This window comes from Zonotrichia leucophrys, chromosome 27 (assembly GCF_028769735.1).
Source record: "Zonotrichia leucophrys gambelii isolate GWCS_2022_RI chromosome 27, RI_Zleu_2.0, whole genome shotgun sequence".
NCBI classification, from domain to species: Eukaryota; Metazoa; Chordata; class Aves; order Passeriformes; family Passerellidae; genus Zonotrichia; species Zonotrichia leucophrys.
In genome coordinates, this window is record NC_088196.1 from 3,538,050 (window position 1) to 3,561,777 (window position 23,728).

Sequence of the window (23,728 nt, forward strand, 5' to 3'; positions counted from 1 at the left end):
GAAAGATCATCTCTGTGTTAAACACACCTTGTCTGGGAAGCTGCAGAGGGCAGGGTGGGAACTGAAAAGGTGCAGCTTATCAGAGAATAAAATTGAGAAAAAAGCCAGGCAAGGCCTTTGGACACCCAGAGCCACCCAATTGTGACAGACCAGGCAGGTCAGTCCCTCCCTGGCCTTGACCAGCAGCTGGTGCTGAGCTGGTTTTGTCCTGGCCCTGACCTGCAGAGCAGCCGTGGGCCACGCTGAGCTGGCAGAGTCACTCTGGGTCTGGAGAACTGGCAGTTCAAAGTGTTATGAAGTTGTTTTGAGGATTAAATTCTTGGTCCAGAAAGCCAAGCAGTGGTGGTTTTGGTAGTGGTGTGCCTGTTACAGAGTCACATTCACCTGTGAGATGACCCAGTAAAGCAAAACTCCTGGTTATTCCTTTTCCATCAAAGGCTGGAGATTATGGAACTGCCAGACTCAGGACAGGAGGAGAACAGGTACAAAGACAGAACCACTTCAGGACTGGACATACAGTATAGTGTGGCACACTTTTCTACTGCCAGTTCTTTTATAAAGACACCAATTTCTCTGATGAAACAGAAATTTAACATGGGAGCAAGTGCCTGAAGAAGTTCAACCCCTAATGTCTCAGGGAGCAGGTGAAAGGTGCCCTTCTCCTGTTGTGAGAGGCCACAGAGAGAAGATGTTCCTGTGATATTTCTTTATTTCATCTACCACACACTAATAGTATCCATGGGCAAGACAAGATAATGCAGTGCTGGAACACCTGCAGTGACTCAGAGGAGTGGCCAAAGGTAGAAGTTTTTAAACCAAAACAAATTAAGCATTATTTAAAGTTCAGTTCCAGCCCTGCATGAAGTCCCAGACTTGATGCAGAATTCTTTCAGTAGGCATGTATGGCCAGTGCTTCACAAGAGATCAAGAGATACAAATTGTGGCTATAATGGCAAATTCCCTTGTGTTGGACTCCAGTGGATATCCCTGTTGTTCTCAGAGCTCTGGCTGAGAAGTTAAAAAGCAAATCTTTCCCTTTCCATTCCCACTGTCTCCTCCTGCCTTGTTCAGTGCAAAGACAGACAGTGACATAACCCACTGCTGCCCTTTTTAGCCTCAATCCTTCCCAATCTCAGTCCTCACACTCTTGTTTCTAGAAATACAAAGACACTGCACTGAGACTCCTCCAGTTTGCACTCTTCTGGAAACTCTTGGCTACCTGTGGTATGTAAAAGCTTCCCAGTCTCTCCTGGCAGCCCCAGCTGATTCCCACCAGCTGTGGGCTGGTTCCTCCTCTTGCGAACTGCTACTGACATCTAGCTGCTCCTCCAGATTCCCTGGGCTCATATCAAAGACCTTCCCACCCTTTCCACCACATCCAGCAGGTCCAAAGCATGCACTTTCATAAAGGAGCTGTCCTGAATTCCTGAGAGGTGAAAGAGAACTAATGACACGGTCAGAAAGAGACTCTAATGATCCAGAAATTATGAATATGCCTCTGGAAAGGCCCTGGGGGGTACAGCCTCAGCTTCTGGGACGCTCTGATGTTGTTTGTGGACCTACAAGTTGGGTTGAGTCCTGAAGGCAGCTCAGGAGAGGCAGGTTGTGATTAACAGTTCCCCAGCAGAAAACACCCTGGAAACGCTTCATTTATTAAAGAGCTGCAAATTATGGAGCTGCAAACATTGGAAGCTACATTTCCATAAGATTTTCCTATTTCTTTGTGCTGATGAGACAGACCCAGGAAGCTCATGAGTTCAAATAACTGAATGAAAACATGAGGGAAAGCTTAATTTAAATTTTTAAGGAACAATTACTTAGTTTTGTCTTAGTGCCCTCATTTCCTGGAGACAAACAGGATAAATAACAAGACAGAGGGAAGTGTGTGCAGGAGAAGCTCTGGGCACAGGGGGTTGCTGCGGGCACACAGAGCTGTGAGGGGCAGAGGGGACCGAGTGTCTCTGAGGAGCAGGAGCATCCCCAGCCTGCAGACACCCTCCACTCCCACGGAGCACAAGTCATCCCGTGTTTCTGCCTGAGCTACACTGATGTGCCCGGTGATAACTGCGGGGCTGGGGGAGGAATGTGTGCTCACTCAGGAGATGCTGGCTGCACGCAGCTGTTGGGAAATTCCTGAGGAATCATCCGCAGAGCAGGCGAAGCTTCCAGCGACGCAGCTTTCAGCAGTTTCGGTTTGCTCCTGCCACCACACCCTGACTCCCAATTATCTTCTCCAGTCCTAGCAATGAAATCTGGTGATTCTTTCCTATACGCAATAAACTTTATTTGAGCTTTTAGCTGTTCTGAGCTTTATTTCTATGTGGTTTGGGGCCAGAGGGAGGCCCAGTGTGTCAGGGAGGGTAGGTTGATGTGCAGGCACTGTGTTGGGTCCAGCTGCAAGTAAATCACTGTGGGAAGCCTCTCCTTACCTGTCTCCAGCCTGCTGGAGAGATCACTGGAATGCTTCTGCCTTTCATGGCATGGATAAGGAACATCCAAGGAGGCAAAGAAAAGGGGAGACATCTTTTTAACAGAAATAAGAATAAGAGCAATAAAGTGATGGGTAAATCCATGAATACTGAGGAAAGTCAGTCCTTAGGTAAAGGGATCATTTACCTGCCATAACAATAGCTATTCCAATCCACAATGCTGACACTGAGTGAGGATTTCAGCAAGAGTTTGAGCTCACTTTTCCCTGGTGAAGGAGATTTGGAGAATTTCTTACAAGGAAGAGCTGGGTTCAGAAAGCCATGGAATGCCTGTCCCTTGCTCCATGGCCACTGGAAAGGGGCTCCCTAGGGAGAAGGCCAGTGCTCTGGAACCTCAGCAAAACATCTCATGAAAAGAGGCTTAGCCTGAATTTTGATTACAAGACTGTGAAAGGATTCTTACTTTTTATTTTCTTTGCTTAAGTAAGATCTGGAAACATTACTGATAGACAGTCTCTAGTTTGTACCAAATCCAGATTCTCCAGCCCAGGCAGAACTCCACAGGGCAGTGACTGCTCTGCAGCTCTATCAGCAGTTCTGTCTTTATATGTCCCAGGACAGCAATCCCAAAGCTCTGATTAAAATGCAGCATGTATTGACAGAGAAATTGGCCATAGGATGTTTCCACTCCCATCCAGTGTTTCAAACCCACCCTTTCCCAGCAACAATAACAACCCATAATGAGGAGAAGTGCAGAAATTATCTTTCACTGAACAACAGGAAATACTTAAAGCACTTTTACCTTCCTTTACACACTCCACATAATAAAACAAATCCTTTGTGGATTACTGGAGAGCCACAATCATGTATGAAGAACCTTTCATCCGTGCCCATTATGAGTTCCCTCCTTGGTCTCACTTGTCTCACAGCAGAGTGTTTCAGATTTGTCATCTTGGCAGTGGAGAGATTTAAAGGTTAATCTCTGTGTCTCTGATCTTTCCAGAGTTCTTACATCATTCTTCATACATCACTCGAAAAGCAAACTTAGTATTTCTTCTTTCTTTTTCATCTTACATATTCCAACCTCAGCACCTTGCATGAAAACTGCTTATTCAACTCAAAATAAAATGAAAATAAATTAATGAGAGATAAAGACCTCTTTGATGCAATAACCTTTAATGATTTCTTCCTGGTATGTAATTTAGGACAGTGTTTTTCCTGGCTTAACGCTGTAAGTTTGCATCATAAACAAAAAGCTGATGATTCATAAAACATTATTGCTAATGTATTTTTGAAATTAGCAAGAGACATGTAAAGCATCTTCCTTGTCTACCAGGCTTCTTGAAAGGAAACTTCCCTTTGAGAAATTATTCTTGGCACCAATGGCTGGAGTAGCCAGCCTTATGGGAAGAAGGAGCAGAGGTGACACCCACTGTGGAAGGTATAAATAGGGATGGGCGGCCAGGGCCAGCTCGCAGTCTGATTTCGTATCAAGCTGTGCATCTTGCTTTGGGCTTCTGCTTGCATTTCCCACCGCTGTCGCCATGAGTTGCAACATTAAGGAGACCATTACCGTGTCTAGCAAAGGCAGGAGCAGCGGTGGCAGCTGCATCATTGGTGGTGGTGGTGGTGGAGCACGGATTTCTTCCTTTGGCATAGGCAGTGGCAGAGGTTTTTCTGGAAGGAGCTACTGCGGTGGAGTGAATTATGGAGGGGGACTGAGTGTTGGGAGCTTGGCTGGTGGGAGCTATGGAGGTGGCAACTGCTATGGCAATGGCCTCGGGTTTGGCCTCGGAGGCGGTGTGGTTGTTGGGGGTCTTGGTGGCGACTGCTTGCTTTCATCCTGCGATGAGAAGGTCACCATGCAGAACCTCAATGACCGCCTGGCCTCCTACCTGGACAAGGTGAAGTGCTTGGAGAAGGAGAATGCTGAGCTGGAGTGCAGGATCAGAGAGTGGTACGCAACACAGGGCCTCTCCTGCGAGCCCCGCGACTACAGCTGCTACTACAAAGAGATTGAAGATCTCCAGAACCAGGTAAGCCCCCCTCAGGTTGTTCCTCCCCTTTGGAAAGCTTATTCCTGAGTTTGTGTTTAGAATCTACTGCAGTTGTGGGAGGGAACGCTGGTGCTTGTGAATGTCTTTGTAAACAGGAATTTTGGCAAATTCCCCTATGACATTGCTGAGTGTGGGGGCTGCAAGGTGGTATGAGTGTGGGAGAATGCTCTGAAAGAGGAAAAGGATGGTTTGGTACATTGTATGTGACTGTATAATTGCAAATGTAACCGATGTACTCGGAGAAAATATAGTGGTGTCAGCCCCACAGGGAGAGCAATGCAAACTAAGGGACAATAAAAACATACACTTTGAATGTTTTGTCAGACAATCAAATGAAAGATTATAAATCTCTAGATGGGAAAAGCTGAGAATTGAAACTGATTGTCACAGTGACACAAACAGCCTGACATTAATAAGTCCACAATGAAATGTATGGCAGATCTTAAGGCTTAAAGACCCCTTCCCTCCATGCTCCCTGAAAGTCCTTAAATCTGAAGGCCAGAACATTCCAGCTTGAATGTCAGTTGAGATTCACAATCTTAAGGAAGGTTCTTTAGGTTTATTTTTTGAAGCATCTTTGGAACTTGCCTTCAGATCTTGAAACTGGGAAGTCCCATCCCACAACTCTTTAATTCCCAGCTCTGTGTGGCTGATCTCCTTTCTTCTGTGAGTAAAGGAGGCAAAGCCACCTCCTTCAACTTCTCTGCTTAAGGGACAAGGTTACTTATGTAAGAAGGTAACAGAAAAAGGAAAATGTGAAGAGTTCCTACCTAAATGCAAAGCAGAAAAACCTATAGAGTAGAACAGCAGAGAGGAGACATCTCTCATGGTTTGCTATTTTCCAGATTGTCTGCGCAACCATTGATAACAACAAGATCATCCTGGACATTGATAACAGCAGGATGGCTGCTGATGATTTCCGTGTGAAGTGAGTGCCCCTCTATGAACCTGCTGCCTCCCCCCTGCTCCTTTCCCCCTCCCTGGGAGGCTCAGAGCCCTAATTACAGAGGCTCCAGACACGTCTCCCCACGCCACTTCGGTAGGGCAGGATGATGAAAGGCATTTTGCTCCTGGTCACCAGCCCTCCCTTAATTAGTGTTCTTGGGTAAAACATTTAGCAACGGCGTTTGTGGTGAGGCTGGGGACAGGCAGCTCAGGGAGTGGCTCATTTTCACCCCAGACCAGCACAGATGGGATCAACAAAGCAGAAATGCAGCTGAGTAAGTGACACCAAATATACAGTGAGCAGGAGCAGGGGAAAAAAAAGCCACAAGGAAGAAAAGCTTAACAGACATGAAGTGGTGCAGAAATCCAAGGCATGCAGAAATCCAGCAAAATGCAGGTCAAAGCATGGAGCTGGGGAAGGAGATCCTGGCCCAAACAGAAGCCATGTGGGACGTCCCCATCCTGAATCTGTGCTTTATGTCCCAACCCAGGTACGAGACGGAGCTGGCGCTGCGCCAGAGCGTGGAGGCCGACATCAACGGGCTGCGCCAGGTGCTGGACCAGCTGACGCTGTGCAGGTCTGACCTGGAGGCACAGCTGGAGTCGCTGCGGGAGGAGCTCTGCTGCCTGAAGAAGAACCATGAGGAGGTAGGTCCTGCCCAGCCCTGCATCATGGCCCTGGCAGAAAGCTTTGCCACTGTGCTTGGAATGTGAATTATCCACTTTCGGGCCACAGCTTTCCCACCAAACTTTCTGGGGCTCAGAGCACTCTGCCTCAGAAGGGAAGGGAGATCTGGCAGGGGCTGTGCTTGTACTGGGAATGCCAGAGGGGAAAGCTGCTGCTGACGGCAGTGGATGAAGAAACAAATTAGCCAACAGATTCCCTGGAAAAACACTTGCACAGCCACAGCAGGGAGGAAGGTCTCACAGTGAGGGCGGTTCTTGGCCACTGAGATTTGCTTTTCTGTGCTGCCTTCCAAAAACCAGTATGATCTGATCTGCGATTTATTTCCAGGAGATGAGTTGCCTGAGGAAGCAATCAACTGGAGATGTGAGTGTGGAGGTCAATGCCTGCCCGGGACCAGATCTCAGGCAAATCTTGGAGGATTTGAGATGCCAGTATGAAACACTGATAGCGCGCAACCGCAAGGAAGTCGAGGATTGGTACGAGTGCAAGGTAAGCAACAAACCTAACTTGTGCTGCAACCCAGACTGACACACACAGCCCCGGGCCCAGGAGCCTTTAGAGACCAGACATGGAGACAATAAGCAGTTCTTCCTTCTCAGTGAAGCCCAAGAGCAGCACTTATTATACCCTGTGTTCCACAGGAGCCACAGGCCTGTCTGACTAGTTTGTTATGTCCCATCTGGAACAGCAGCATTTGCCACAAGGCCTTGTGGTGTGTTGTTGGAACAGAGATATTCCACATTTGGATTAAAGTGATTTAATAGCCACGAGGTTAATGGGATTTGTAAAAAGAACAAGCAGGGGAGCTGGTAGGGAACACCCTATGCACAGAGAACCTGCCTTGCTCCCTGTTTCCTTTTACTCACCATGTTCTGCTCCTGTAAAAGCAAATCCAGCTTACTCAGATATGCCTGAAGCTCTTTATCCTGGATTGGTGATTTCAGATTGAGGAGGTGAATCGGGAGGTTATTACAAGTGGTCAGGAGGTGGAGACGTGCAACAACCAAGTGACTGAACTGAGACGCCAATTGCAAACCCTGGAAATCGATCTCCAAGCTCAGCTCAGCCAGGTGGGTGATGAGCTGACTCAGCTCCAACTGGTCACTGCTGGGTTTCTCAGCAGAAACCAACCAGCACAATGGTGGAGAATGGCTCATTCATTTTTTGACTGGAGGGTTACACTAAAATGGTTGTTGTTTTTTTGCTTATCTTATCAGAGAAATAACTTGGAATCATCTCTGGCTGAAACAGAGTGCCAGTACAACTCTCTCCTCAGTGAGCTACAGAACCAGATCACGTGTGTGGAGCAGCAGTTGGCTGAAATAAGAGCAGAAATCGAGTGCCAGAACCAAGAGTACAAGACCTTACTGGACGTCAAGTGCCGCCTGGAGCAGGAGATCCAGACCTACCGGTGCTTGTTGGAAGGAGGACAGCAGGACCTCATGTAAGTACCTCTCCAGATCCACTAGAGAATAAATGAAAATGTCAGGGATCTGCATTACAGATTGGGTATCCAGCCTGATCTCCAGTCCTGCTTAAGGCTTTCTCTGAGATGAAAAAGTTGCCTCATGAACAATCTTCTTGTGATTAACATGTCAATCAGAACTAAATGTCAGTGCTTGGGATCTGCAAAGTAGAACACCAAATCTGTTAACTGCTGGTGACAACACTGTCACTCCTGGCATTATGTCAGCATTGGTGACAGTCCCTTTCTTATAGTGAGTTGGGTGAGAACTGTCCATGCCAAGGGGGAGCACAAATGTAAAGCAACTCTGAAAGTGAAAGAAAATGTGATGTAAAATACTGTAATGCCTATAAAGGCCATAATTTGAGACTTTGTGTCAGAAGTCAGTCAGCAGTGACATGTAAAGTTCTAAAATTCCCTATTTCTCTCACCTAATTTATCCCACTAGTCACGGAGGAGGAATGGGAACTGGTGGAGGGGTCATTAGGACGAGCCACACCTACACAACAACTTCAGGTGCCCACTGCCAGGCCCAGGTCCCACCCTGCAAGACTGGAGACATACAAGGTAAGTGTTGTAAGGGCTGCATTTTCACAAAAGGAGAACTGGCTTTGTTCATTTCCTCATGCACTGAGGCCAGGAGACAGCACATTCCTGGATGTGTCATTGGCATCCACTCAGAGTCACTGTGCTACAGGGGGGATCTGATACCGTGGTGGTGTCACTGAGAAATGGGTTTAGAGAGCTTGGACTGAACATGGGATAGAGGAAGCAAACAGGAGACAAAAAGGAGCAGTAGGATGCAGAGGAGAAGGCCAGGGAGATAAAGCATGATGGGAAAATTTGGAAGAAGATGTGAAGAAAACAGCCAGAGCTTAGCAAAAGAGTCTGGAAAGAGTGAAGAGTAAACCTATAACTTTACAAGTGAAAATTCCCATTAAAGCAAATTATTTAGGGAATTTCTGGAGCTTCCTGGGTTGCTGCCAGCTGCACCAGCTTAGCAGTACATTCCAGAAACAAGGGCACCACCAGGATCTGATATCTGTTATGTGAAGGATTTTACTTGTGTTCCAATCCAATAACACTGCTGTGTTTTCTCTCCAGTGACCTGCAGGAGAATTTGTGATTAAGGAGAAACGGACTGGAAGGTGACAGGGAAACCCAGAGAACAGTCCCTGCTCACTGCACCCTCTGTGCAGAGAAAGTAGAAGTAACTCAGTGATGCTTGGCCACGTAGCTAAAGGGGGTGTCAGGAGCCACCTCCTCTGTTCTGCTCTTCTGTTCTGCAATGCTGTAACCTCTAGAAGTTACCTGAGCTAGTCAGGTCACTTATGCACCTGCTGGTGAAAAATGTTTCTAATAAAACTTTGCTTCTGCCTAATGCAATCAAGAACCTGTGTCTGAAACTGAGTTCCTTTTGAACACCAGCTGCTGATCCATGAGCAAGGGGCACCTAAACCAGTCAGGATCATCCTGCACTGGGAACAAAGCTGCTTTGCCAGCAGGAGAGAGGGGCCTCGCTGACCTGTCCAGCTCCTCCCTGTTGTCACAGCCTGAGGCAGACGTTGCCCATTCCTGTGTGACACAGGAGGAGTCAGAGAAAGAACAGTGACAGAAATCCCCAAGGCTCAGGCAGGTGTGTATCCACACACAGGTACCACCTGAGCAGCCATCTCTGGTGCACATCTCCAGATGTGTCAGGTGTTAAACCGGGAGATGTGCTGGTGCTGGGGAGCACGATATCTGCCACACACATCTCACCAGGTGTCTTCTGGCCCTGCCTGTCCCCACACTCGTGCAGTGTGGGCATGTCCAAGCAGGGGGATGCTCCTGGGCAGAGCAGCCTCACCTCCTCTGTGTCAAACCACTGCCCGGGGAGGGGACAGTGTCCCTGCCAGCAGGGCAGCAGATATCCTCAGCTCCTCTGCCCTTCTGACAGCCAAGGGGTGGTTGGACTTCCACAGCTGTGCAGAGACACCCACAGGACAGAAAGAGCTGATGGCCTGGAAGCCATAAGCTGGTTTTGTACCTTATGTGACCTGCTACAAAGATTTCTCACACCTAAACACCTATGGAATATTTTGCACTCCTTTGTTGAGAAATTAAAAAACATTTGAAACATAAAGGTAAATTTATTTCCCCAAGTCGCGCTCCTGACTGTGCCACACGCGTGTAAAGGAGCATTTCTGAGTCTGCTGTGGCCGGAATAAGCCGGGAGCAGAAAGCGGCAGAGGGAGGGCGGAATTTCTGCAGTGAGGAAGCGGAGAAGGGACAAGAGTGATCCCTGGCGGCCGGGAGGCGCTCCCGACCGGAGATGCTCATCCCGACGGGGAAAGAACCAGGGATCCTGCCGGCAGGGCTGCATCTTCCTGGGCTGAGCCAGGGTCTCCCCCTGCTCTTCCCAAACTCGGATTTCTCCCTTGAACAACGCCCCGGAGCTGCTGCTCGCTCCTCCCAGCAGAACAGCGTGAATCAGATCCTCCGTGAGCGAGAGGCAGATGCTCATCGAAACTAAAATCCTGGGAATTTGGCATCTGACTTTTCACCTTCTGCTCCATCGGCACTGCCCCTCTTGTACCACAGAATGAAATACCAAACTGAAGAACCTGTGAAAATATTTACACTGGGTTGGGTTTGGTTGTTTTTCCCAGAGGAAAGAGAAATTTAAAATACCTATACTGGGTTGGTTTTATTTTATTTGTTTTCCCCAGAGACACTGAGCATGCCTGAGAATACAGGGCAAAACTAGGCAATCCAAAAAGTGTCCAGTTTGGACCGAGTCTGAAGCAGAGGTTTGCCATTAACACTGTATTTCTGTATTTAAAGTCACCAAAAAAAAAAAAAATATTAACAGAAGCTGGAATAATTAGTAATCTTGACTGCAAATGCTTCTTGCGTTGAAAAACATGCAAATGGAGAAAGTGCCTGGGAAATCCTGGCACTTCCCAGCTCTCTCCATCAGGTGTCAGCTGTTCCCAGCTGGCAGATGCCAAGGAAACGCTGACCTGTCAGCGTCCTGGTGCCGAGCCCTGTCCTCTCCCCAGCCTGTCCGGTCCCTGCTCTGCCCCAGTGGGCAAACACTGTAACCTGAGACCAAGGTCCGAGACTGCTTGAAGCCGAGCTTACATTTTCCTAAGGGGCCCAGAGACGCTAAATTAAATAAGGGCTAATCCCGACTGTGGCTAAGTGGAAGTAGTTGCTGTTAGCCTATCCAACAGAAGTACAATTATATGTGATTAAAATGATATAAAAATGCATTGATCCACGATCTGCAGCAATTTCAGCCCTGTCCAGCCCCCCAGGTGGGCAGCGCTCCCTTTGTGCCACCGAGCTCACCATGCCGAGGGATCCCGACACATTGTACGTGTCAGCACACGGGATATTTGGATTTTCTGGAGATGCAGGATGAATGACCTGCGCTGCTGGTGCTCTCTAGAGGGCACTCGGCTCCTGCGGCAGAGGCAGCGCTGGGGGCTCGGCTGGTCCCCTCCCAGCCGAGGGGGATGTGCTGGGGACACCCCAGTGCCCCAAACACAGCCCTGGCATCCTGCTCCAACCCCGCCGGAATTCAATGGTCACACTCTCACGAGGCTGCTGTGACCCGGTTTTGTGTGGGACTGCAGGTTTCCCGGTTTTGTGTGGGACTGCAGGGAGGGCGCAGGTGTCCCGGTTTTGTGTGGGACTGCAGGGAGAGTGCAGGTGTCCCGGTTTTGTGTGTGGGACTGCAGAGACGGCGCAGGTGTCCTGATTTTGTGTGTGGGACTGGAGGGACGGCGCAGGTGTCCCGGTTTTGTGTGGCACTGCAGGGACGGCGCAGGTGTCCCCCTGCCTCCCGCACATCCCAGGTGTGCTCCCGTGCGGGGGTGGGCGGGATGGGCGCAGACTGAAACTCGCTCACCAGTTTGTTAATACCTGTTTGTTTTCCAAACTGCACCGGAGTATTTTGCATTGTGTCGTTAGTGGGAGCACAGTGAAAGGCAGGGTCTCCTCACGGGTTGTAAATGTGCTGTAATGACGCTTTGCTAATTGAGGGTCTTGCAGCTGAGACCCCAGAGAGAGAGCTGGGCCAGGGGCTGTTTGGACCCACAATGAAGCAGCTCCAAACCAAAGGGTTTGTGCTCTGAAAGTCTCTTACAGCTCTGACTCACCTAATTACTGCTCCTATCACAACCACCATCTCTCTGTTGGGTGGTGGAGCTTTTGAAGGTGCTCTTTAATGTTTCATCACTGCTCGGCTCTGCAATAGGGAATGAGTAACAGATCAGGCAGAATGTGGGCAGGAATGATGCTTTTCCTAAAGGAGGGATGTTGGCTGCACTGGACTCTCCCACTGCCCTTCCCAGAGGGCAGCAGGTCACCTGTCCATGCCAAGCCCAGCTTTAACTGAGCAGTGGCTGAACGTGCTGCATTGGGACCATTGGACACAACAGGACAGATTCCAGGGATGTTCCCTGTGACCACACACCTTGGGGTGTGGGTGGACACCAAGATTACACCCTGTCTTGCAGAATAGTTCAGGAGAGGCGGGACTTTCTCACTTCAAAACAGATATTTTAAAACCCTTCACTTACAAAGAGCCTAAATATTTTTTTGGCATAAGGGAATCACAGGATTATTTAGGTTGGAAAATCCTTCTAAGATCCTCGAGTCTAGTCCTTCACCCAGCACTGCCAAAGCCACCACTTGCAGATGATTTTCACAGAATATCACTGAGATCTAAAACAATACTGTGTGCTTTGGGTTGTGGGAACAAACCCAAGCGCTCTGGTTAGGAGCCCCATGCCTGGAGAAGTATGAGGCACCATCTTTTGACAGAATTATTTCTAATTATGAAAACACATTTATAGAAAATCACACTTTTCACGGGAAATTGTTGGAACCGAGCATTTTCAACCTCAAATATTTCTGGATGGAACTGTTGCCAGGCACCCACAGCTGTGTTAGTGGGGGGACAAAAGATTCCAAACACATTGTACCCTCACTACAGAGTGAGCAATTATGAATTGTTGGGTAGGAATTACTTTTTGCTTAGAACTCTCAGTTAATCCACTATTGAAAGAATAAATGTGATTGAGCTCTAATACATTACAGCTGATCTAAATCAGATTTTTCCATTTTCAAACATCTAGCTTTTTATTGGATAAGAAAAAGATTCTCATCATTTAAATTTTAATGGGGAAGAGAACAGCTTAATGCTATGTGTCAGGCAGCTGGAGCTCACTGGAATGAAGAGCAGAGTACAAACAAGAATGATGTTCATCCTCAAACACAGTCACACTGCACAGCCTGGCTTTCTTTTCTATTATGGAGAAATCCTATGGGATTACCTGGTGATAATAAAACTGCCTGATGATCATATAATGGGAATTATTTTATAACATATAATTATGAGAATGAGTCATATTCCCCAGGTAAATATTTCATAGTTTTTCTCTGTGTAGCAGCATACAAGAACTGAATTTTCCAACAAGACCTGACCAGAAGCAGGAAGGATGGAAAAGGATCCCAATGAAGCACCAAAAAGGGGGACAACAGTCCAGTTGTGACCCCACAAATGTGCTCAGCAGCCTCGGTGGTTTCTCCCAAATACAACAGTGTGGGGAGGGTGTGGAGCTGGGGAAGGTGGTCCTGGGGGCTGAGAGGAGCTGGTGTGTGCTCAGCCACAGCCCCAGCCCCTTCCTGCTGCCACACTGCCAAAGGAAAAAATTCTCCTGCAGCCTCTGCTTCAGCCAATCTGGGCTGTGCAGAGCACAAGAGAACCCGGGCATTGAAATGCTGATGAATTCCTGCCGGTGCTGGGTGAGCAGCTCAGGCTTAAATAGTCCATCCTCCCCTTTGGGCAGGAGCTCAGGCTTAAATAGTCCATCCTCCCCTTTGGACAGAGTTTGTAATTGTTTCATCACAGGCAAAGGGAGAGGCCTCATTGAAACAACTGTGGAGCCATCTGCCTCCTCCTCCTTCTCCTCCTCCACATCCACATCCCCCGAACTCTCCATCCTCCCATCCCAGTTTCTGGCTCTGCTGCAGTGAGCAGCACCAGCCCCAGATTCTGTAAGATTTCACTCTCCCATTTCACAGGGACTGCTGGGGATCCTTCCTGAAGTTTATTGCAATCATTTTTATGTGAAGGTTTCCCAACCCTCCAGCTGCACTTCAGCAGCATCTCTGGATTTTGCTGGAAACATTATCTAAGATCACCAGGAAGCTCAGTGTGTTGCAAGGGCCTAGACAATACTCTGAGACAGAACTGCAGAGAAAATTACCAGCTCATAAACCAGCTTCCATCTTACAACAGCTCTGAAATAAAACATTCCTTTCAGGAACTGTAACTTCTATCTCTGATCCTGGCCAGGATTTCCAGACATGATGGATCTGTCAGGCTTCTTCAGTTTTAAGAAGCTAAGTTTCACTCTTGAAGCACATTGCTTGCACAGGTTCTAGGGGGAAAATGGCAAGAAATCTTCCTCTCATGTATTAAAAATGAAGTTATGAAATTGCACACAAGCATCCTCACCGATATTCAAACCATCCAAAAATGTTCTTTTGTTAAGGGAAGACAGGAATATTGGTTTTCCTAAAAGGAATGACTGATACAGAAGATGTAATAAAGGTAAAGTAATAGAGGTAAAAAAAAAAAACCCAAACCAACAAACAAACCCTTTCTGCAGAATTATACAGAACAACATGGATTTGTTCCCATGTCTCTGTATCAGTTAAATGGGACATAACCCAAGTGCTTCTTGAGCCAAAATAGCTGTGAGTATACAAGAGAATTTCATTCCCTTTGGGAGAAAAGGATTTCTCAGTGGAGAAAATGATCCCCCAGACTCCACTGAGTGCTGAGGTGAACCATTGAAATTTCCAGAATGCAGGGGAGGCCCTGCTCCCTCAGATGTTTCAGAGATGAAGTGGAGCAGCAGGTGGAACGTGAGGCATGTCCTCTGCGTGGGCCAGGGTGTGCTGGGAGGGGCCTCTGCCAAAAGCTGTTTCCATAAACAGTTGCTGTAACAAACAAAACTTAATTAGCAACAAGCACCACCACAAAGGCTGAGTGAGAAAACAATAATATCCCAAATCAATAGAGGAAATTGGGTGTCACAGCTCCACCTACAAGGTAACAGACTGGGATTTGCTAAGGATCAGGTACCTGGGTGGGAGGAGAGGGGTGAGAGGTACCCAGGGGAGAAATGTCTGAGGCTCAGGGTGCTGTGAGAGCTCACAGGGCAGATGTACAGCTGAACTGTCCACTGCACTGGGCTAAGATACAATCTTAAAAGAAGAAAATGGAAGACAGCAGATATTTCCTACTTTTGGTAATGCTGTGTCTGTGAATGGAAACCAAATCTGAAGGAAAAATGCTAGCTTGATGTAGTTTATTGACTTAATCCCCAAACCAGGAATTTTACCTTTCTCCTCCAAGTATTGTATTTGTGCTGCATAGGGAAAACATCCTGATAAAATTCTGCATCCCCTTCAGGAACATGACCAATGACACTCCCAGCCTTGTCAGGAGGGACCAGGTCTCTCAACCATCCTGTACCTGCACTTGGTCCAAGGAAGGGTTTCTCCCTGCCACAGCTTGCCACACTTCCTTCCCTCAGCCTGACACAGAGCAGTTCTGCAGTTGTTGTGATACCATTTTTCATAATTAATTTGTTATTTATAAAACACAATTATAGAGGTGTGATTGAAATAATTGCTGCCATGTGATATTTGCCATTATTCACTGAGTTTTTATGAGGTATTACAAATAAGTCAGAGTGGTTCTGTGTACCTACAACGTGCATCCTGCAGTGGGCTTTCCAAAGGTAATAAAGGATTGCAAATAAGGAGCATACAGCATAGGATAATGATAAACCTATGAAAATCTCAGTTAGCTATAAAAAAATCAGCCAGAATTCCTTGACAAATATCTGAGGATTAGAAGAGAGATGAGAACATCCATTGCTGTCCTGTACTGTGGCAGTGTGGTGTTGTGCTGGGAGGGCTGTGACCAGGACGAGGTGAGTGGGATGAATTTGTTTCGGGTGACTGTCAGCCCATGCACTAGATCTCAACAGAGATCTCCCTAATTCAGAGCCACCCAACAGAAATTACATGTTTTGTGGTAATAAACAAATGGTCACAAACACTTAGAGGAAGGGTTAAGCTTCCTGTCACTGCCAAGCATCTCCCTTTGGCAAATTAAGGCTTGTAACCACACATGGAAAGCGGGTACTCCCTTCCACGGTGACACCCACTGTCTCAGGTATAAATGCAGAGGAGGCTGGCTGGAACTTGGAGCTATGATTCCAGAACAACTGTAGGACCAGCTTTGACTTTTCACCTGAGTTCTTTGCTGCTGCCACAATGAGCTGTGGCTCCAAGCAGCCCCTCAAGAGCTGCCTGCGGGGCAGCAGCGGTGGAGGGGGCAGCTCTCACTCCTCCTCCTCGAGGACAGTCACCTCCAGGAGCAGTGGTGGTGGCAGGTTTTCTGGCAGCAGCTGTGGTGGAGGAAGCTCCAGGAGCAGCTGTGGTGGAGGCAGTGGCTATGGCAGGCGCAGCAGCTATGGAGGAGGAATGAGCAGCAGCAGCTGTGCAGGGAGACTGGGGGGTGCATGCTATGGAGGGGGAATGGGCCACAGCAGCATGGCAACGGGCTTCAGGTCCGGGAGTGGCTTTGGGGGCTTTGCTGGAGGGGGGGCTGCTTTCAGTGGGGGCAGCTTTGGCAGTGGTGGCTTTCAGGGAGGGAATGTGGGAATTCTCTCCTACGATGAGAAGCTGACCATGCAGAGCCTCAATGAACGCCTGGCTTCCTACATGGAGACAGTCAGGAATTTGGAAAAGGAAAATGCTCACCTTGAACAGTTAATCAGGGAGTGGTACCAGAAGCAAGGTCCTATTGGCCCAAAGGACTACAGCCACTATTATGAAAAAATTGAAGAACTGCAAAAGCAGGTAGGATGCTCTTTGCCAGAGAACTTGAAGCACTGACAGACTGAGGGATTCACAGGAAATGTTTTCCTAACATTTTGTGTCTCTTCTAGATCGTGGCTGCAGCTGTGGAAACCCACAAGGTACTTTTGGAGCTGGATAACACAAAGATGACTGCAGAAGACTTTAGAATAAAGTAAATATATATTGCTCTTTTACAGGCACTGACTTCCTTCCTCCTGCTTTCCTGAACTTAGCTTCATAGATTCATTCCATAAACAAATATCAATCCACAGGGACTTGACTTTCTCCTGCTTCCATGGCAGCACAACTGAAGTAATTTGTGAAGCTTCAAATTTTTCAGTATTCCTAGAGTGGTCTTTGATGGGTATGGTGCCTATGGCTGCAGAGCCAGAGCTTACAAAAAGTTTTATCTTTAAGAAAATAAAAATTGGGATTATCTGTCATTGAAAGCCAGGTTAACCAGATAGATGGAATCTGCAAAAAGTTGTAGTAAGAAGAGAGGATGAAAGAGACCACAGAACACATTTTAATACTAAAGTTTGATATTAATATTAAACTTTGCATTTATTTAGTATAAAGAATAATAACTTCATGTTACTAAGTAATATTATTAATTAAATGGCTGACCTCTGTGCCTGTCCCTGGCACAGGTATGAGATGGAGAGTGGGCTCCGGCAGAACGTGGAGGGCGACCTCAACAGCCTGAGGCCCATGCTGGACAACCTGACCCTGGCCAAGTCCGACCTGGAAATGCAGTTTGAGTCTCTGAAGGAGGAGATCATCGACCTCAAGAAGAACCATGAGGAGGTAAGAGCCAGCTCCTTGAAATGGACACTGGAGATGTGGGAATCTGACATCCAACACTGACCAAGGGGCACAGCCAGGCTGCTCCAGGGTGCCCCTGAGCTCAGACCCCTCAACAAGCAAGGACTGGAAAGTCAAGGCTAAATAACTGCAACACAAACCCTCAAAAAATATATATAAAATATATGCATATACATATATACATACATACATACATATATGTATGGGAGTTCCTGCTCCCAGGCACACACAGCTGTTTTAGTGGGAGGACAAAAGATTTCAAACATATTGTACCCTCACTAAAGAGTGAACAGTTATGAATTCTTGGGTAAGAATTACCGTCATATATGTATATGTTGTTGAAATGCTCCATTTGTGTTCATTGTCCTTGGGCCTGGGTTTTCTCTGCAGGAAATGAAACAGCTGCAGTCCCAGTCCAATGGGGATGTGAATGTGGAGATAAACACTGCTCCAGGAGAGGATCTGCTGAAAAAACTGAATGAGATGAGGCAAGAATACGAAGCTATTATTCAGAAAAACCGTGCAGAGGTTGAGAAGTGGTATGAAAGCAAGGTAAATGGTGACAGTTCTTGGTAAGAACTTCCTGTAAAGGAATGACACAACATCCATTGATTTTACAAAATAACAGTAGAGTCCCTTTGGTCAATATGAAGTAAATCACAAGTGGGCTTGAATTGCTCTGGCAGAGCCACACAAGCAAGTTTAACAGCCCCATTCTATCAGTGCCCCTTCTGCAAATTGTTGTGTTCCAGATGGTCCCATGATAAACTGCCATGTTGGCACTGTAAGTAAAACTCAGAAGCTGCAATTCCCTACATTCATTTTTCAGATGGAAGAAGTGAGTCAACAAGTCCACTCAAGTAGCCAGGAAATAGAATCAAGCAACCAACAGATCTCTGTGCTGAGACGTGAATTTCAGAGCCTGGAAATTGAGCTGCAGTCGCAGATCAGTCAGGTAGGTAACGACTGCTCTTCATCCCCTGGTGAGCAAAGAGCTCAGGAGCTGCTGGAATGCCAGGATGCCAGCTGTGACAGCCAGTGAGCATCCTTGGCACACCTGACCCTGTAGCCACATTTCTCTTCACAGGGAAAAGCAAGGCACAATTGTCCCCAAGAATATTTTCTTTTTTTGCATTCTCTGAACGTCAGAGAAAGGAAAAACAATTATTATCATTTGCTGTGCCTGTGTTTGTACAAAAGTAGAACACAATGTGGAGATTGTTTACCCACAATGATGGTGTTTTGTTTCCTTGGCCTGTCAGGGCCAGGTGTGTGTGTGTGTGTGTCAGGACTGTCCCTGACAGTCACAAGATTCTGTGCAGTGTGTGCAGAGTGAGTGCTTGGCAGATTCAGCTTAGATGTAACGTAATATAATGTAATATATTAGAGAATAATATAATAAATATTCTATTATTTATAATATTAGTCTATTCTATATTATAAAATATAGTATAGACTAATATAATAAATAGAATAAATTTAATAAATATAATAATTAATTAGCCTTCTGATAAGATGGAGTCAGATGCATCATTTCTCTCCCCTCACTGGGTTTGCCTGCAAATACTATATGACACCATGTGGGACTTTTCTCATGTTTGGCATGAGAATGATCTAATCCTGCCCCATTCCCATAACCACTGCATCTTGTTTTCCCTTTGCAGATAGACTCTCTGCAGTCCAACCTGGAAGACACAGAACGCCGTTACAACATGCAGCTGCAGCAGATCCAGAGCATGATCGGGCCCCTGGAGGAGGAGCTGGCCAGCATCCGCTGTGAGATGGAGAGCCAGAACGAGGAGTACAAGATGCTGCTGGGCATCAAGACCCGCCTGGAGCAGGAGATCCAGCAGTACAGGGCACTGCTGCATGAGGGGCAGCAGGGCATTAGGTACAGACAGCAGTTAATTAACTTTCTATCGATGCCATCAGGGAAAGAGGACAGCAGCAATGTTTGTATTAGGAATTGGTGCAAGGGATTAATCATCAATATATTTACTACAAGCACAAGAATTCACATGGAATCTAAATCTTAGCTGGAGCATGCAAAGCTGTACTTGTACAAAAGTGTTTAGAATTGTAATTTGCCATTTCTTCCCCTAAGTACCATCAGGAAGTGATGGCACATCAGGAGATGCCATTATTTGGGAAAATGAAAGGTAAGAAAGAAATAACACACCCCTTCCTCCTTACAGCACTTCCCAGGGAGGAGCTGGTGGTGGATCTTCAGGAGGAGGAGGAGGTCATGGAGGAAGTAGTGGATCTTCAGGAGGAGGAGGTCATGGAGGAAGTAGTGGATCTTCAGGAGGAGGAGGTCATGGAGGAAGAAGCTGTTGGTCCTCAGGTGGAGGAAGCAGCGGAGGAAAAACCGGAGGATCCTATGGAAGATCTCCCTCTTCTGAAAGCGGAGGAGGAGGGAGTGGAGGAGGAAGTTCAGGAGGTGGAACCTGTGGTAAAACTTCAGGTGGAGGAGGTGGCAGTGGAGGAGGAGGAGGAGGGGGTAAATCCTGCCTCTCCCGCTCTTCATCTTCCCAGTCCCAGCCTGGCGACTCTTGTGAAAGCCCAGGTAAAAATGGAATTAAAAAACACATCCTGCAATCCACAATTCTCTCTGAATAGCAGGAAAGGATCTAACAGCTTCCTTCCTGGAAATATTTTTGCTATTTTTTTCCCCAGTCTTGTTTTAAGGCCACTGTGACATTTATTCTTAGTGATAAATCAACATGAGCAGCACGAAGGATGGCACGAAGAGTTGTGTCAGAGGATGGGTGAAAAGAGGAAATGGAGGGGAAAAGGAAAAATAGTGCCAAATCCAAAGTATGCAGGGAATTAGGAAAGTCAGAAGTTAGAAATGTGACTGGCATTAAGCAGGGGTTATTTAAAGCAGAATAGAATAATTGGAACATTCAAAACATTTTAAAGTGTCATGGGCTGCAAAATACTGAAGCAGCAAATGATGGAGAATGACCAAAGGGTCTGATCCATATCTGACTTCCTGGCTCTGGTTCCAGGAAGTGTTGAAAACATGAAGCTCTGCCTGGAAGGAAATAAAACATTGGAGAGAGGAGCAACCATGGAGGAAGTGTCTGAAGCCATAAAACAGATGAGACGGGGTAAGGGTCCAGGTCCAGGCAGCACCTCAGCCAAAAGCCTGAAAGTGGTGAAAACGAGCAGAAAGATGTCATTTTTAGAAATATTCAATTCCATTTTTGATTTTTAATGAAAAGACAGAAAATGGTCCTGCTTTGAGGTTTGCATTTACTCCTTATAATGACCAGGTTCAGTCAGGGTCTGTCCCAGACACAGTTTCCACTGCAGACTGACAGTCAGTCATGACATGAGAGCTGGCTCTCACCCAAAGGGCCTGAAGCCATCAGTGCAAACAGCAGGAACCCTGTACAGACACTTCTGATGCTGAAAACAAGGCAGTGAATTCAGGAGCATTTTGTGTCATGAGGAAGATTATTTGGTAAGATTTGGTGTAGATGAGGTCTAGTTTTTTAAAAAAATCCTACATAGGCTTTGCAAACTCCTCTGCAAAAAGTTATTCCTCTGATGAAACATCCCCTCTGCCCTGCAACACTCCAGGGCAGTGGAGTGTTATATATTAATATTAAATTAATGCTTGGTATATATATAATGCTTGGTAGGCAAGATTAAAGCATATTATGTGCCATCTCTCTTTAACTTATACAAATCTACATCTGTACACACACAAATGCAGGTTCTAAGTTCACCTGTATTTGGTTTGTAGTGCTGCAGCCACACTAATTTTAAGTGATTTGCACTGCCATGGCTGAGAACAGAAGCAGATCCAGGTAGTTAATTGCTAAATCTGCACACACACTGTACAAACTCAGGTCTGGCACTGTCTGGATCTTTCCAGAAGGCTGGGAACAACCCTGATGCATTGAGAACTGCACAGGTGATACTTAAAAATTAACATAAGGTTAAAAATGCTGAATTCTTCAAAGAAATTCTTGCTTCTCTCCATCTTCCAACAGGGAGTTTTAGAAAGGTTGAGGAGTAATGAGCAAGACCAGCATCTTCCACTGCACAACCTCCCAGTGAGGCCTTTGGACCAAGCAAGACTCCACTGAGCAAGGCTGAACGTCCCCTGCCACGAGCAGGAGTGAACTCTTGTCCAACTTACTCAACTCTGCTCACTCCAGGGGCTCTTCAGAGCTCTCTGCATGTCCTGTCTGCTTCCTCCATCTGTGTTTCTGCTCCAAATCACTGTTACCTGAGTTAATCTCCACTGTGATTGGTGCTCCTGTGGAATAAATGCTAATAAATCTTTGCTTCTCTCTGATGCAACCACAAAGCTGTGTCTAGCAGAGATTTTTGTTTGAATCAGTTATAAATATCAAGATCTACCTGTGGAATACACAATGATGTATCAGATTACCCATAAGACACAAAGTTTTCAGTGACATATTCACCACTCACCAGGCAAAGCTTTGCAGTCTGCACTGCCAGGAACAATGCTCAGTCAAAACCCTTCTGCTATTGATTTCCATCAGGGACAAGAGGGTGGGTTTAAGGAACTGACTATTCCCTATAAACCTTCTTGAAAATATGAGCTCTGTTGGGAATTTCACTTGAAAATAACCCAGAGGGTTATTAGTATACTACGTATATTTGTATATTATGTTGTATTTTACACAACACCTGCTCACAGATTCATCCTTTCTCCTGCACACCTCTCCCCTCACCTGCTTAAGCCCAAATAGAACAATCACTCTATGAGCCTTTCTCTCTGTTTTACAACCATGAGGTTTGTATTTTCCCTCTGAGGAAGGCATCACTCATGGGAGAATGTTGGGAAAGCCAGACTGAGTGGGAGACCGTGGGAACAGGAATCCCAAACTCCTGAGTTCCAGGCAGATCTGTGCCAGTGATTCACAGTGTTGCCTTATGCTGGGCTCTCAGCCATGAATTACTATTGGAAAACAAAAAAAAAAATCTGATTTTTTTCTTCCCCTGACCAGTGTCCCTCTAGGGGCTGGAGGAACCAGCTCACCTGCATGAAGGACTTCTGCACACACAGGCATGTGCTGATGCACCTGGCCTGACAGCACAGCAATGGTGGGGATTGTTTGTCAGGATACCCTCAACTCCCAGCTGTTGCAAAATCACCTTTTCATTTTTAACCCCTTGCAGCATCCCACCACACTAGTCTCTGTTTTGCTACCTGTCCTCTGAGCCTACTGTCTCCAATTGCTCTGCTCATTTTCCACCTCTGGCAGGTGGTGCCAGCTATTTCTCAGACCTGTCTGTTCAGGGTACTCAATTTACAACCCAAATTAAGGAATATACCCAATCCAGGAGCCCTGCTTCTCACACCTCCCCTAGGAGCCTGCCAAGTTAACCTCAAAAATGTTGCTGCTCAGGGCCTGCTTCCTGGATGTCCCATGGTGATTTACAGTTCTCTGGCTTCACACTGACACCCAGGAGGCTGTTGGGGTGTTTGGATATGATTTACTCAGAGGAGCAGCCTGTCCATGCTGGACTTCCCTGCTCTCTGCCACTGTGTTACCCCTGACACCTCTTGCTCCTGTCCTTTCCAAAAATACAATTTTAGCATTTTACTGCTGGTTATCAGGCATCTCTGCATTTAACCCTGCAGAAGAAATTCTCCTGAACTGACCCCTGGAGGAGCAAAGCAGAACCTGGGATTTGGAGCGTGGGAAGGGCAGTGAGGGAGAGCAGGGGCTGAGAACCCAGTGCTGAGCACAGACACGTTCCTGGGTGCAGCATGTTGCAATACTCATGCACTTCTGCTGCTGATTTAAATGCTTATTTTGATATGTTATAATCAGTAACAACTTCTGAGCCATAAGGATAAATAATATACTACTACTACTACTACTACTACTTTTGCATTGATTGTACTGTCTTTTCCTTATCTAAAATCTGTGGCTTTCTTAACAAGATGTTTTAATACTGTTTATACATTTAATGAGTTTGCATCTTCTACAGTGTAAATCGGCTTCATAATATGATTTATTGAATGCTGTGGTATGGGACAAAATAAAGACAAACCACCAAAAAACTGACAAAACTCCTTACTTAATCATGGCATTAGCACTCATTACAGACAAAAAGGAGACTAAAATGAGATGGTTTCTTACCAGACCCCAGAAGAAAAGGCAGTTTTAAACATTCTTTCCTTTTTACATTTTGGATTACAAAATCTTCTCCTGGGTTATCACTGGCACTTGCTTACTGAGAAAACAGGCTTACATGGACGAAACAGAGCTGGAAAACTCAAACCATTGCAAAGCAGGAGTAAAAAATACAAACATTGTAGTGTCAGGTGTCAAAGCTTGGGGAGGCTCAAAGTGGGGCAGCAGCAATACTGAGGAGTGAGGAGAGCTTT

The 23,728-nt window shown here is 46.5% G+C and overlaps 2 protein-coding genes across 2 annotated transcripts; both read left to right on the plus strand.

Annotated features, from left to right (window-relative positions):
* The first annotated feature begins 3,973 nt into the window (after positions 1–3,973).
* On the plus strand, positions 3,974–8,714 carry LOC135458400 (keratin, type I cytoskeletal 19-like). Its single transcript, XM_064733533.1, has 8 exons — positions 3,974–4,465; positions 5,332–5,414; positions 5,923–6,079; positions 6,447–6,608; positions 7,064–7,189; positions 7,337–7,563; positions 8,033–8,151; positions 8,689–8,714. The coding sequence occupies exons 1-8, from the start codon at positions 3,974–3,976 to the stop codon at positions 8,712–8,714; spliced, it is 1,392 nt and encodes a 463-aa protein (XP_064589603.1).
* A 7,219-nt stretch (positions 8,715–15,933) lies between these two features.
* LOC135458328 (keratin, type I cytoskeletal 9-like) lies at positions 15,934–21,376 on the plus strand. The gene is made up of 10 exons (XM_064733392.1): positions 15,934–16,521; positions 16,611–16,693; positions 17,172–17,328; positions 17,737–17,898; positions 18,176–18,305; positions 19,015–19,237; positions 19,542–19,600; positions 19,661–19,912; positions 20,358–20,459; positions 21,351–21,376. The coding sequence occupies exons 1-10, from the start codon at positions 15,934–15,936 to the stop codon at positions 21,374–21,376; spliced, it is 1,782 nt and encodes a 593-aa protein (XP_064589462.1).
* The last annotated feature ends 2,352 nt before the right edge of the window (positions 21,377–23,728 follow it).

What these genes read in the sequence shown, in the direction of transcription:
- LOC135458400 (XM_064733533.1), top strand. Translation starts at nt 3,974, where the DNA reads ATGAGTTGCAACATTAAGGAGACCATTACCGTGTCTAGCAAAGGCAGG. An exon ending in TTGAAGATCTCCAGAACCAG is followed by an intron (nt 4,466 to 5,331) that starts GTAAGCCCCCCT and finishes GCTATTTTCCAG; the next exon opens with ATTGTCTGCGCAACCATTGA. An exon ending in GCTGATGATTTCCGTGTGAA is followed by an intron (nt 5,415 to 5,922) that starts GTGAGTGCCCCT and finishes GTCCCAACCCAG; the next exon opens with GTACGAGACGGAGCTGGCGC.
- LOC135458328 (XM_064733392.1), top strand. Translation starts at nt 15,934, where the DNA reads ATGAGCTGTGGCTCCAAGCAGCCCCTCAAGAGCTGCCTGCGGGGCAGC. An exon ending in TTGAAGAACTGCAAAAGCAG is followed by an intron (nt 16,522 to 16,610) that starts GTAGGATGCTCT and finishes TGTCTCTTCTAG; the next exon opens with ATCGTGGCTGCAGCTGTGGA. An exon ending in GAGGGGCAGCAGGGCATTAG is followed by an intron (nt 19,238 to 19,541) that starts GTACAGACAGCA and finishes TCCTCCTTACAG; the next exon opens with CACTTCCCAGGGAGGAGCTG.